This window comes from Cydia fagiglandana, chromosome 6, assembly GCF_963556715.1.
Source record: "Cydia fagiglandana chromosome 6, ilCydFagi1.1, whole genome shotgun sequence".
Lineage (NCBI taxonomy): Eukaryota > Metazoa > Arthropoda > Insecta > Lepidoptera > Tortricidae > Cydia > Cydia fagiglandana.
The window spans coordinates 11,484,053-11,500,068 of NC_085937.1; the positions used below are offsets into that span (position 1 = coordinate 11,484,053).

A 16,016-nucleotide genomic window follows, 5' to 3' on the forward strand; every position below is an offset into this window, starting at 1 on the left:
GTGCAGCAGATCGTAAATCTTAATGTACATAAAACAGTATCCTACTGTAGTCCGCTACTACAGTTGTACTATGCTATCTTGCTACGCAATAAAACTAAATAATGAGTCCTTAGCCTGAGTTTGATATAATCGATGTGGTACACCATCATACAATTGAGTTTGATAAGATAGAAGCATTATAATGACATTTGATCTGATTTTCACTAACTCGTATGTAATATTCAGAAACGCTTAAATGACAACTGTAGATTTTATATTCCGTATTTTTATTATAAGCGAGATTACCCGTCATCCGTTCGTTCGTTCTTTCTACACATACACATACCAAAATTGGGCAAATCATCATCATTATCTTTAATGATATATACAGTATATTTAAAACAGACATGACGTTGACGGTAGGTTATCAAACCAATTTTATTTAAAATAAAAGGGAGTAAAAAAAGAAATATAAAGAACTGACTTACCATAATTAAATACACTTTCCGTTAAACATAGTTTACTTACTGATACAAACGAAAAAGAAAAGAAAACCTTACGTTCGTGCGGCGTGGACAAAAATCCTATCGATTTTTGTTGGATCCAACTTCTGAGTTGTTGGACTATTACCGGGTTGATGATGAAAACTATTACTTGTACCAATATTTTAACTTTATTCATTTGTTACAAACATAATAACAATCAATTTACAATAAAATATACAAGACGTCTTCACTCTAACTTGTCCGTACTCGAACTGGCCACTTGTCACTGAGGTACCCACCCTTTTATAATAATTCAACATGGCGGGAACCAGTGACAAGTATGAGTCAATTGATACTCTTTTATAAATTAATCATAACCAAAAGTAAGAATGATCAAAATATAAGCTATTAATAAATAATGATCCTTACAGTATTCCATCTCGACGCACTGCTTTCGATTTTAATACAAACATGGTATTTCGGATTTTAAAAGACATGTGCAACCTATTACAATGTAGATTTAGTAATCGCAATAAAATGTAATACCTTTTTCTATAATAAATAAATATATTTTGTTATGAATTATGTGATGATCATAAATAAAATGCACTAAAAATACTAAAACTAATACTACAAATTACTGATGGGTACTAAAGTAGAGCATTTTATATGACATTAGATTCTTAGTCACTCGTATAATCAAATAGATGCGGCCTATTTTATTTTAGATTAAAAAAGCAATTTGCCAGCCCACGCAGAATGTACAAATTCGTATCAGTGTAATGAACTGGGACCGAACAACGTGTAATAATCCCGGGTAACCGTACGTAATTACAGTCAACACTAACTTGTATACTGTTCACAAATAATCATCGTAGCACATTATGTTAAAATGACTAACATAACAGTAATCATTAAGTATTTAATTCAATAAAAAAATACAATACTAGCACTATTCCGTATTGAAATGTACCTAGATAGATATTTATTAATAGCAAAGAGTAAATATGTAGTAGGTACCTATCCTATAGCGCTCATAATGTTGACATCGTTTTTGTAAAAATCTATGACTGAACTTTAAATAATATTAGTCATACAAAATAAATCAGAACACAAAATACCAAATTACTGCATAAAAAAGTACAGTGGCGCCAAGACATTGATAGAAAAAATCAATTCAAAAACCGGTTTTTGCTCGGAAGAAAGTTTGTAATAGGTAAGGCACTTACTTTCTCCGGTCGCGCTTGCATTTCAACCGCATCCTTATAGTTCGTCCCTTTGATACCTTCTGGCTTATCGCATCCAGAGAACTGCCAACAGCTCAATCTCAATGTACACACATGTAAAAAATACTCATGTACAATATATGTAATTCAATATCCCTATCCCTAATATACTATATTTTACATTCGAGTCCACTCTTGACTCGAGGCCATTCGAGTGTTGATGTTTTGTTATTATACATCACTAAAGTTAAATAAGAAAAAATTAAATACGTTAGTATAATATTACTATAAATAAATAAATTGATAACCTACTAGTTAACCCAATTGATAGACGATTATTGATAAGAAAAAAATCACGTTTCGCACGAGACTCGGCGGTAGGCTGCGAGCATCGAATTCAAGTCACTTTAAGTAATTGGACTTTAATGGCCTACGTGTTTTTCAGTGCCTCAAAACCTTTTCTTTGTAAACCACTTGAGTAAATAGCTCGAGTTGTTAGCTAAACGCCATATTTTTGATCACAAACTGTATGACGTAGTAACTACCTATATATATAACTGCCAAATTCCCGTGTTCAATTGTTTTTTTGCTAGAATATTTCTTAGGCTGAGTTAACGCTAACAAAAAATGGATACTGTTTTCAACATCAGCCGTTAAATATAGTGAAGGGGACCATTTGGTCGCAAACACGGGGTCAGTAGACTCCGGCGGCGAGTGCCGAATTTATCGCGCTTACACGCGCCGCGCGGCCATCGAACGAGCCAAGGCCGAACCTCCCCTGCTGCCAGCCCCGGCCCCGGCCCCCGGCCCCCCCAGCCTACTAGCCTACCAGCCTGCAACATAATACAGCCATACATGAAATGCTTCCACGTGGATTGATAGTTATGCTTGACCAATCATCGGTTTAACGCCATTAAATCGATTATACCTCCCAAGGTATTTTGTTAATTTGCGAGAAACGCTAGCTATAATTTAGTCCCTTTTGCGATAGGCTTGTTTATATTTCGGGGACAGAAATTGAGATGTCGCCTAAAACAGCACGGTACCTACAATCGAATCTGTAACCGATAAACATTAGCCCCCTTCACATCTATGTAAGGTTGTGCTCTTTTTGCCGAATTCACAAGTGGGAGATATAATAAATGTGCGCGAAGAGCGGGCGGAAGGCTGCGAGAGGCGGAAGCGGGCGCGGGGAGCAGGCAGGGCCCGCGTCAACGCGCGGCCGTGAACTTTCTTCGGGCACGTTTTCAGGAGTAGATTGTGCGCAGTTCGCGGATGAACCTGCGTGCCCCCATTCCCCGCACCGCGCCTGCGCGCCTGCCGTGGTTCAAGTTCTGTTTTAGGAAAATTTTCTACATTTAATTTATTAACTACTGTTACTTTCGTAAGTCATGTAAGTAGTTACCTAGAAAATTACCTGTTGATTGATGAATTAGAGATAAAAAAAGAGACTAGTATTAGACTCGTCCTCCAAAGAAAATAATTATTTCTGCCGTTGCAGTTGCCAATCATTCCATTTTAGAATCTTCGCTTGCTCCGGTATCAATCTTGTAAAACAAATACAATGGCACAAGAGCTATTAATCAGATAAATACAAGTTTCTGTCTATTACGTAAGTACCTACCTACACTCTCTATTTTAACGTCGTAGGCGTCAAAAAGTACTACGACATATGTACTTCCATATTGCCACACTTTGAGTACCCACCAACCCACCACGCTTTCTATCGGATTCCAAATTCCAATGCTGTTTAGGGAGTAGGCTCTAAGTAACACACTTTTAAGAAGACAATAACGTCGTAAAGATCAGTTATAAATCAAGGTAGGTAAAATTTCCTTACTCATCGCTCTCTGTCAATATCGTTTCTAATGTTTCTATTATAGTAGACCTGTTTACGATTATTTCCCTGTTGTTTTCGACAGAGGTGAAGGCTTATTAAAATGTATTTGGTTCGAGTTCAAGTGGTTGTCGCATTCGATATTAGTTGATATTATTGCCTCTCCAAAATTCGGGACACACGAGTATACTTATGTGACCCGACCGGTCAATCTATCGGGGAAAAATCTCTTTATGCAAGCAACCCCATAAATAATGCTAATCCTCGACTACTGCGCAGTATAGTGATCACCGAGGATATTCCTAATACAAAATTACAACCTCAGATGAGATATGTGAAATAATGATCGCATCACCTGTGCAAATGATGGTGTTGTGACAACGCACGCGCACGCTTTTAGCACTTGCTCGAGTAGGAAGCGTTTGAAATTAGGTCCTTCCTCATTCTTGCGCGTTTTGTGTGCAGTCTGCAGTGTAGGTGAGTAGTGCAGCAATGTTACGCTGCGTTTAGCGCGCACATAATCGACGAGATTATACAACGCGCATCATGCGCGGGACGCGCGCCGCGCTGCTCTGATTGCGCGAGCTTGCTGCGCAATAACTTCTTCGATACTCCACCTATTTGTACTACATTTTTCTCCTGTAATGTATAATTACACAGACGAAGCTCTGGCATATTTTGCTAATGGCCGATTTCAATGCTCTACTTCACACGTTCGCGTTCGGTTTAGTTTCGGTCGACGGACTAGGGTGGAATAATTGTTCCACAATTCCTGAACTTATTATCTCGATATTTTTAGAACGCTTTTTATAGCAAATAATTGTATCGAGAGCAGGAAGTCTTCACGTAAATATCAAGGTAAAATATCTGAAAGTTACACTCATGGTAGCCTTCACGGTTAAATATCATTCCGTATTGTAGATTCACTATTAAAATAATCCCAAATATATTATCTAAGTCATAATTTTAATGTACGTGTGATGAACTTTAATAAATGGCTACGCATATATCATCATTATTGTTATTTAAGGTCAAAACAATAACAGGGTCTTGCTGAAGGTGGCTACAGATACTTCCTTCTAACGCGTCTCACCTTGTCTACTGGGTCTAATTCGAGCGATCCTTCAATGACATTTGACATGTGCCAGTTAACTTCCGAATTTCGACGCGGAAGTATTCTCGCGGCTCGTGGGTTATTTTGGCCAGGGCCGTCGTCGTGAGGATGTCGGCTATTTGTGTTCAAGTACAATCACAGCCGAAATTCAGTTCCTGGTTGATCTGAAAAATATACATGTAATGTTTATTTTTCAATGTTTTGCTACTTCCTAGGTATGTAGGTATCTGGTTTTTGTACCGTCAGAGTAAAATCATGGACAACTCGAAATAGGTAACATTTTGCCGAAATATGCGTCATAGCAGTTTCCTGGCAAACAATATGTTCATTAGTTGTTATTTAAGTTTTGAATCACGGCCGGGGTCAACGAATACCGAGTTTACATGTTAAAAATATTTGCCTAGCTTTGAAGGCCGATCACGTCACTCGCCAATTTGGTTTTGTTATTTTGTTAGATGTTTCCGATAGGTATCAGTATCACATGAGCAACCAGGTGTCCTAATATAGCTATGGCTTCACTTTACTATGTAGATATTTGATAGGTACCTAATCAACGTACGTAAAGTACCTAGGCAATACATTGAGTTGATTAAAAAACCGATTAAGTTCGTTTACTTTTTAGGAAAACAGCACTTTGTTTGGTACCAGAACTAGTGGTAAATTGTAGGTATCAGATACAAACCAAAATTTATCTTGTCTATAAAATTGAGGCGATGGTCGAAGTTCCTAAGTAGGTACCTGAGTACCATTCTATGTGGATGAAATGCTAGTTTCGGACATTTTTGGAACCGCTATGTATTTGACTAAGATTGAATACTTAGATAAAGAACTAACCTATATCATCAAATTTTAAGAGCTACGTTCTTACTCTGATGACAGTCTGTATAAGAGATGTGACTAGACTAAAATGGCTGCCTAATTTCTAGGCACTGAGCGAGGGCTACCGGGGCCCCGTGCTAGCGCTATTAATTGAGGCACACGTACCGACCTTGGCCTTGGCCCGGGTTGCCGAATCCGAGGTCGGCGGCGATTGGGGCGTCCGGATCACACGGCCTGTGTGTTGCTAATTTACTGCTGTACCTACACGACTAGCTCCTAGTCTATAACAGCAACAAGTGACATACACAGTGGAAAATATGTGGCAATGGAAATACAAATCGGAGAGTATAACTTGACATCAGATCTCTCTCATTAGATCGTCAGGATGTGAGCAGGAGTTTAACTACGACATTTTTTTTTACTTTTATAAACATGTCAGTTTTGACAGTCTTTACCACATGCCGTCGTTACCCAATTGAATACCACAAAAACAATGAGAGATCAATTTTTAAAAGAACCAATTTAGACGCCAAGCAAATTCCCAAGACAAAAATTCGGCAAGAAGGTCCATCCATAATCCATGCAGACTCGTTTTTGTCAAGTGCCAGTCTTTGCAAATCAAATTCAGACATAAAGACCGAGTCAAACCTGAATTCGAAGGCTCCTGTAAGCGCTTCGGTTGGAGCGACGTGGCGGCGGCGGGTGCTGTCGCGGCGCGGGCGCAGTCGCGGGGTAATTGACTCGCGCTGACCTCGCTCGCTTCGGGAAAACTCGACAGCGCTCGGTACTCTTCGTCACTTATTCCATATTAAGAAGTCACGGAAACCACAAAAACTAAGGACTTATGGGTACCTGGGTACCTACATGACACAAAAATATCACTCGCTAACAAAAATGTGTCAACAGCGATCTTCAGTAAAATTCATTATAAAGTAATTACGTGACGTAATGTTAGGTTGCCTACTCGTTCGATGACTTATATAATGCATAATATTGCATCTTTCATAACGGTGTCATCTGTTTCTTTCGCGATGAACTAATGGCTGTTACCAAGAGAAGTTATTTTTGCAGCTCGTAAGTCGTAACTCTGCCGCTTGTCAAAATAACAACAATGACAAGCTTTGGGTTATTTTATTTTTCACTCTTGTCAGTTATTCCGTAAATATAAATATGTACATAAGTACCTATTTAATTTAAAACTCCCTTGCTGAACTCGTTTAAAGTGATGATTATCGATTGACAAAAACTGGACATCCGTTGCAAATTAATCTTAACCGTCTCCAAACTTGTAGGTACGCCGGTGTTGTTCGCAGATCGTTCTGATTCAGACGAGGCCTTGACCGAGCCCACGCTCGTTCCTGCCAAACTGCCAGCGAGGCTCCTCGTGACTTCTAAGAACTTTGCGATATGTTTTCAAATGAATCCGCAGCCGACACGCCTCCAATTACAAGTAATTACGCCTTAGTTTTTATCATTTGTTTATTTGGAGCGGACATTGGCAACTATTACGAAACAGTACACAATTTGCGCCTACTTTATAAAATTGAATTGTCAACACAAGATCAAGTTCCTAAGGGAGTTATTTAATATCTGTTTAGTAGGTCAACTGCATATTATGCATTTAATACATCATTTACTTTCAATATGGGCTTTGCGGTTGTCAGTCGTAAAAGGGATCCTTGGCATTATTTGAAAGGAGTTGTTAAACTAATTTATGACTGGGAATATAATGGCGTAGTAAAAATAAGTGTTGGGTCCCGTTTGCGCGCGGGCTGCCCATTGTCCGAGTGTCCTTCACGGCGCAAGGGCACCCTCATCATTTGTATGGGTATTTATACTACATATCAACAAGTTTTAACGGAATTGGCGACTTGCCAATAAATGTGAACTGGATTTTTCGAGTCTTATTCATGCTTTTTAAAATGTTATTGCCAAAAAGTATAAATATTGTGAACAGATGACACGTACGTGACCAGTCGACTGTAGGGCGAAAACTATAGGTACACAATTAGAAAGCTTAAAAGGTAGGGGAAAAGTTGAATTTTGCTCACATATATTCTTAACACAGGCCACACGTTAAGCACTTAATATGTTTACTAGGAACTTAAAAAACAATTATGTCATAAAAACATTATCCGGCCGGAACTGCAAAAAGGGAAGCCATAAATTACTAACAATATGGCGTTAGGGCACGTCATAAAAAATGGCAGCGATCAATCGAGATGGTGAGTGCTTCGATCCCGCCAGTGGTCACAATGCACAATACGAAACAACACATGTGGCTACCGACAGTACCGACTGCCGACGCCAAACGTGGACCTCATGTTTATAAATACACTTTGAACTCTATTATTAAATATGATAGAACACGATTTAGCTTGGCGGTTTCTTGCTCCCATCGTAAGGGAAACCGAACTCGAAATTTGATATTCTCACCCCGGCTTCAAAAAGTAGGGGCACCGGAAGGAAGTAAAAAATGGGTTTTCACTCACTTTCTCGTATTTTAATTCGATATGCACACATGACGCTAATGTTTTTGTATTGTTTAAAGTAAGCAATTTAAATCTAATGATGATTACTTACATACTTATACCAATTACACTTGCAGCTTTTTATTGAATGGATTGGTGGGTCACCAAAAAATCCTTCACTATGTTACCTAGGTATTGCTGGGATTCATAATATGTACATAGGTACATACTTAATGCCTGTATTCATCCCGCTTTTTAAAGGCGTAAATTTTTAATGTTACATTGATCATAAAGTCCTACCTAAATAGTAAGTAGGGAACTGATGCTTATGAGATGAGGTAAAGGATTTTTTTAACTAAAATGTGAGGTTTTGTTTGGATGCACGTGTAAGGATATTTGCGAAGCCATTAAAAATGTTTCCTTTGTGCAAAAGGGAAAGTATTGAGGCGAAATAATTGAAGCAAAAACTTGCAAAAACGAACGCACCTTTCTGTCAGATGGTAACCCTTTAAAATACGCAAAACGTGTGTTTACACTGTTAATTTTTACCGAAATTACTATTTTTAAAAACTTTCTTGGCATCTGGCTTGAAACTTTGCAAATATAATGTTTTAGTAAGTATACCTACTTATACCTTTGTTAATATGTACATATTTTTGGCAACACTACTGGGCCAGACTGGGCCACAAAAGTTCGGTGCAAATGCTCCGTTTTCGTTGATGTCTACTTATTGCAAAACCAAGTGTAAAGTACGCTTAATTAACTTATGGAGTTAATTATGTGGTCACAGACGAGGTTATAACCATAATTATGATTTATGACTGATGGAATTAGAACATAACTAATATAAATAGTGTTGTTTTCAAGGGAATTGGGATCGGTGCTTCGCGAATTTGAATCTGGGTAATGTTTAGTAGGAACGATCAGTGTGTGTTGGTCACTATCAACGCCAATAACGCGATAGATAATTTTAATTTTATTAGGTACAAAGCTGGACTGTATGTACATACAGTACAATACAACAAGTACATATAGTACAGTACAATAAAATTAGCATGGTAATTTGAGTTGTTTAGTGTTTTGACTGTAAAATAAGTAGATAATTATGCATACAGTGATTGAATTCTCTGTGTTGTGTAAGTAGTACCACAGAATAAATAATAGTAGGTACTGCCGTACAGAAAGGAAACTTCCTACAAAACCGAAGTTTGACAGCGGTTCAGGGTCGAATCATGCTATCCCTTTCTAATATATGGCACTATCCCTTTCGGCTATTTAGGGTTGTCAATATTCATGTGATTATCTTATCTGTGGTCGTGCATGCAAAAGGAAGTCAAGTGGTGCCAACCCTAATAATTGCTCGGAGCAATGCTGAGCCGAGTTTGGCCGAAGTCAGGAGTTTCGCACCCCTGGCAGTACATATTTACATGATACACATACACCTGTAAGGACCTAGACTAAGATACATATGCATAAGATACATATGGGAGTGCTACATATGTAGTATGGTATAACAGTAACAAAATTAATAATTTAAATCGTAATGGAACGAGGAAAATGGCGCGGAAATGGACTAGGACATCGCAGTGGTTCAGTGTGGCAGGAGCGAGTCACGCGGCATCCGCGCCTGCGCCGCGGCCTTGACCGGCCTGCGCCAAAATTTCCAGGTCGTTCACCTCCCGCCCACTCCGCCATATCTCGCCCACCACCGCGCCAAAACCACCTCTCCCCCCCAGCGTTAGAGCGCAAGTTCGCAACGACCGAATTATACATAACAAGTTACGTACACTTGCGTGTTGTTGATGGAAACTTGTTTATCGATAATAAGAATAACACGCGTTATGTGGATCGTGCTGTAACTATAGCTTTTTATCAATATTTACCATTGTTGACATGTTACTATTAACGTAGGCGTTTGCTAATTTAATAAAGTCAATCATTCGTCACGTCTCTAATAAGGCGATAGTTGGAAAGGACTTTTGTCACGGGGAAAAATGGTAGGAACAGTTGTTGTGTTAAGTTAAGCACGGTGCGCTGCAGCGAGTCATTCCGCCACGCGGCGACCTACAGCCAGCGCTTACCTTCCATGAGCTCGATTTCGTGTTCAAGTTCACTCGCGTTCCATCACCAAAAATATTTTGGTAGTGTGACGCAACCGGAGCGGCCACGGCGGTGTCCCACTCCAACGCTTGCGCTCGTAGCCGCGGTGCCGCTCGCGCGCGACCTTGGCCGCGGCGCGCCGCAAGGTTCGGGTCTTCGAACTCGAGCGCGAGCCGAGGCGAGGGGCGAGGGGCTCTCGGCCCTCCAATCGCTCGCCGCGCACTTCCATGCGCGCTCACGATTGGTCCATCGGCGGCGCGGCAATGACCTCGGAGTTCGAAGCGCGCCGAGCCTCGCTCCTAAGCACATAGGCCAACCGAGCTACAAGTCGATAGGGGCGAGATTCGCTTGAGGCGCGCGCTCCGCTGTCGTACCGATTGTATCGCACGGGGAGCCGATCTTTTTGCAGACTTTCACTCTTAAGGGGAAGCTCGCGTGGTTTCGAGCAGGAGCGCGCGCGGGCTTCGCTCAGTTCGTCGATCGAGCTCGAGCAAGGCGCACGCGGCGCGTGCAGTGTAAAGCGACCTTCATCCCTCGCTCCCGAACGACTCATGCGGTGACGTCCTGTGACCAGTGCGGGCAGGACGAATGTGCAAGGCCTAGGGGCTCTGATGTGCTGAAGCGTGTAGTGTAGTGAGGACAATTAAATGACTTTAGTGATGTCTCCGGACAGTAGTTACGGGCGCTACGAAGCGCCGCCGGCGGACGGCGGGATGATCAACCCGGCGCACCGGGAACGGGAGCCCGAACTGCATATAGGTAGGATTTGACCTCTGAACAATCAGTACCCACTGTTTGTTTACTTCTGCGAGGACGTAACTCATTGCTGTTGCTGATTATTTTACTGCAACGTTATGTCATGTAAAAGTAGGGTAGGTACCTACCTGCCCTAATTCTAATATGAATAGGACCCCTATCTTTATAAGATTGTACCTATACCTACAATTTTTTTTTTGCTGTTGCATTGTATCGTTATTTTCTGGTTCCAATTAATTATTTTAATTTTTTTGCATCATACTATGTATTTATTTCTGAAATAGCTTCTCTTATCACTAGAAGGTACCTACCTCAATAACATACTCGTATATAATTATATATATATGTATTATATTTCATAAAATGTAGGTAAGAATTGGTTTCAATAAAACGTGAATAGGTACCCGCTAGGTATTTATGTAAGTAATACCACCTTAGATTTTAGCGGCTACCCACCTACCTGCAAGAAAAAATTTACACAATTGGCACTGATTTTGGCAGGGAAATAAAATTTGTACTACATTTATACTAAAACTTTTCTCGCAATTTCTTTCAATAAGTTAAGTACATATTTTACGTAGGTACATAAATATCTTATTATCTTTACACCATGAAGATATATATAGGTATAAACTCAAATTAAATTTTCTTTAGTTACACCTATAAAGGTAATCATACATAATGCAACCTTACTTAGGTAGGTATGAGGTATGCAAAATATCAAGATTATTGATTACCATACCAGTATCTTTTAACCTTTTTATAAATTGACAAAAACCATGTTGACATAGGTATCATAAAAATCTATAATTTAGGTAATAGCTGCTCAATCTAACAAAATCTTCGTTGGAGTTGGATCTAACGACGGCACAGAATAAATAATAGTACTAGGTACAGAAGACTCACTCTCTAACAAAACGCGTATGTCACAATCAGCACAGATATGGCCGCTAGGTGGCGACAGCGCCACGCGCGGCTTATGGCAAACCCCAAAATTGAAGTCGAACGTATGTACTTTTAGCTACCTGTAGCAAAGCGACGAAATCGCGGAGTGAGCGACGCCTGACGACGGTTACAATCATAAAGAATAAAAATAATATCAACATTGAAAAGCCCACAACAGAAATCACAATTTTATGCTAGATTAGCTACAAACGACTTTCATAAGATTAATGATTGCATACGAATCATTAGTATGAAAGGGTACAGAGGAAAGTTTTAGCAGAATGACGGACCGTTCGCAGAACGAATTATTGATGGATTAACGCGACAGGCAACACTTCCGCGCGGAAGGGCCCCAAAAACAATTAAAACGGCATTGTGCAAAACATACACTCGTCGAACAGTATCGATCGGTTCGCCTGCAAATTGAGGGGGTCTGAAGCATGCCCACAGGGAGTCCTTATACATTTCTATTCGATTCCTAATGATCTTATCGATTGCCTTTATTCTATTTTCTCTCCCATGAAATTTCTGTAATCGACAAAAGAGTTAACCGTTGCACACATCGAGTCAAATTCTAAAACTGAACTTACACCGTTTAATAAAGTAATCTCAACTTCTAATAAAGTAATCATAACATATACACGCTGGAAGGCACGAGGCGTCAGCTGCTTTCTCGCTATCACTTTTACTTTTCTGCCGAGGCGATGCCGTCAAGTCTCACTACCCAGTAAACCACTCGTTGAACATGCAACCATATATTATAAACATTATGGCAGAGTGTTAGTGACGGCATCTTAGCATACAATCACAAAGTAGGTGGCGTTGTTGCTGACTTTATAATTTTAATACTAAACTCTAGATTTTATTCAGTTTAACCCTATGAGTACTACAATAATAAGTAACATTCGATAACAATAGAAATTAATAAAGAAAAATACTATAAATTAACTTAGAATTATAAACTAAACCGAATTTGATCTGTCAGCAATATGTGCTACCGTAACCTTGGATAACATTTCCGGATAGTACACAAACGTGTGCTATAGTGGTATAGGAATAGAAACGTGCTTTTTGCACAGTTACATACAAAATGTATTTACAAACAAGCATCGCCATGACACCGATTCGGAACGCGGTCGAAACAGCAACGTCAATGTTATGCACGGTCGGTGCTCGCGTTACGTGGCGGCGACTTTCTCGCGCTTTCCTCGACTCTAATTGACGTAACCAACTAGCGAGCTCTCACACGCGCGGCTTAGAAAAACGCGCGAGTTGCATCACTCGAGGAGAAATGGCTGCACGCCACCTACATACGTCTGTTGCAACTGCACCAGTTACGTCTCGCGGCGCCGAGCACTTTCCCCGCCCCATTGTGATCCCCACTGCATCGAGAGTACGCACCATTGAAAGCGCCGCTCGAGATGAGACCGAAATTATAACTCCGAGGGTAATCAAGCAGTCTGTAGAAAAAAGAAAGTATCTCCATAGAAAGCGACGGTGCGTCGACCTGCGGCGAGTGGTGCGCGCCAGAAATAGAAAGTTTCTTCCAAAAGGCTCGCCGCGCTCCCTTAACAAATAAACAAACTGCTGGGAGAGGAAAGTGAGAGCAGTCGAGGGCGCAGCAAACCTGTTCCCGCGCCGCCCGCGCTCCGGTGCAACCCGACCGCCGCAGGACTTTTTGTCTATCACTGACCTACTAACCAAATCGTTTCACTCATTATTAACTGCCGGGCTAATGTTCAAACTAACGACTCCAGCTACTAATCATCTTTTCAATTATGACTAAAACAATATTGCTCTTATTAGATATCTCTAACAAGAATATGAAGACATAACCGTGAGGGTGGATCGGTCTCTATGTCACATTGTGTGTAGTTGCAGTGCGGTCGTTGACTCCACGCAAGTCACTGGTGGGTCTGAGCTTTCTAATATAACCAAAATAACCATTGAGCGTCACCTTGACGCACGCAACTCGATGCGGTTGCGTCACTCATTTCTCATTTCATTAGTGAAACAGATTTTAAGATATGTAAGAAGTGTAAAAGTATGTGAGTCTGGAATTTACGTAATGACTAAAATAATCTTAACGGCCATTAAATTAAAATAGTTTTCATAAAGAAGATAATGAGAATTGCATTGTGCGTGCAGTTAGTACACGAGACTCGAGCGGCCGCAGCTCAGCGCTCGTCACCTTATAATGTTTTCTAATCAAATAGGTAGATCAACTCACTTTGCTGCATTCTCCATCGGCAAAATCGCTTGTTTTTTTTACCATAAGTATCCAACTATCTCATAAGATTAAATACAAATGCCTTGAACAATTGTGAAAATTTCCGTCATCTGATACCTTTAGCGCCTCTTGTTAACTGAACCTTTTTTGTATTAAAATGCCAGTCGATTCGATACAAAAGCGTTGCAATTTTCGCTATTAGCAGTTGTGAATGTAGCGCTGCAAGGCCACCGAGTTATCGGTGCTCACGTGCGGCCCGTGTTTATTATACAAACGTTACGAGTCAGGATGTTTGGCTTGGCACTAGCCCCTAACACCATCTACAATGCCGAAGCGCGTAAGGCAAATTTACAGCTGATGTAATTGTTGTGTTTGTTACAGAGTTCGATGGTACCACGGTGCTGTGCCGCGTCTGCGGTGATAAGGCTAGTGGATTCCATTATGGCGTGCATTCCTGTGAGGGCTGCAAGGTAAATATCACTTATACGAGTTCTCATATTTATATGGACACTTTCAATGCTGTTGTTGTGTTGTGTGATGACGCATAAAAACAAAAGCACGGGGACAATAACCTACCGTACTAACGTCATAATCGCATGTCATCGTAACACATTTATTGAAAGTGTTCATACCTCTGATATTTTTAAATACAATTGTTTATTTAAGATGTCGTCGAAATCCAACATGCTCACTAGCTCGACAAAAATTTATAATAAATAATACACGCCACAACCACACTACCTTCGCAATGGCAGGTTATTTAAACCTAAAGGTGTCTACAAGTAGTAGTTGGGGTAGTTCTCGGAGCAGGAAGTTTTCAAACAGGTGACTGTTGCACTCCATCCTGCCAGAACTGCTCCGCAAGGCCGCACCACACGGAAGACAATCTCTGCGAACAAAGCGACCAGATAACCTTATTTATTTACACAGCATAAATCCGATTTACATGCCTAGTATTGAATAGCTATAAAAACGTCGTGTGAACTTGTTAGATCGAAAGCGGTTTTGGGTCGCCAGGTACCTGCCGCCGGTCAACCGGGCCCCTCTTCACTCGATCGCTTTTTATTTTACTCGATACCTGTCCCGGAACAATCACACGGGAACGAGCTCTTTTATAATGTTATGATTCTTTAGACTTTGTGCAACGGTCACAAGACGAGGTCAGCGCGAAAAGGTTAAACGCCTTTGAATAGAGCCACCCCAACCGTAAATACACTTTTGACCCAGTTTGTACCTATTTTATGTGATGACGACATTGTTTCGTTTTAAAATGGTACAATAGAGGGTTAAAGTGCATCATAAAATTTCGTTGCACGTAAAATGGGAATACATATTTTGATATTAGGTTAGTAGACACTCGTGTCACGTCCCGACCATATCACCCGCACTACCCGCATCCTTGCACTTAAGAGTTATGGACGGCTTTTTGTCCTTATTAATTTTAAGTTTCGTCTTCCGGGCAAAGTTAAATTGAAAGTAGGCAGGCAAGACGTGAGAAACAAAACAATCCATAAATAGGTGGATACGAGCACGGACGCCGTCGTCAACAAAAAGTAAAAGAGAACACAAGGTCGGCCGTGCGGTAGCCTCTCCGACGCGCATTGTAATGTCAATATACAGAAAACCATAAGCTACAAATAGCTATGCTCACAACACCAATTGTGGAAACCTGTCGATCTCACGTCCAAGCGTAAAAGGTTAGCGAAAGCAGTAAATTGGTACGTGTTCAGTGAACGTTCAAGAGCAATGCAGCCACTCTAATTACTTCCTAGTGCGAACGAGTTTAACACAGTTTCCTTTCATGGCTATGATAGAATGCAAATATGCAAGCTTCCTTTATTAATAACATCCGTGCATTTGTATTTAATTTATAATGCAACAATCTCACAGTCGGTAACCGACCCTCGACCCCGGCAAAGGTCGTTATAAGCGTGAAAGCGAGGAGCAGACAGCGATAGAAGTGCAAGTGTACAGAAACTGGTTTGTTCAGTGCGCTCGGGCACGGCTCCCGGACAATGTGTGTCCTTCGCCGTCTGGCCATCGTGCACAATGCA

At 40.6% G+C, this 16,016-nt stretch overlaps 1 protein-coding gene across 3 annotated transcripts in view; it reads left to right on the forward strand.

Moving 5' to 3' along the window:
• LOC134665237 (ecdysone-inducible protein E75) overlaps positions 1-16,016 on the forward strand; it is a 132,913-nt gene that overhangs the window by 104,042 nt on the left and 12,855 nt on the right. For 2 of the 3 annotated variants that reach the window (XM_063522117.1, XM_063522119.1), the window contains exon 2: positions 14,344-14,432. In XM_063522117.1, the coding sequence (XP_063378187.1) occupies positions 14,344-14,432 (89 nt within the window). Of the gene's footprint in view, positions 1-10,504; positions 10,791-14,343; positions 14,433-16,016 lie in introns of those variants that run through there. The other variant, XM_063522118.1, reaches the window with a different exon arrangement.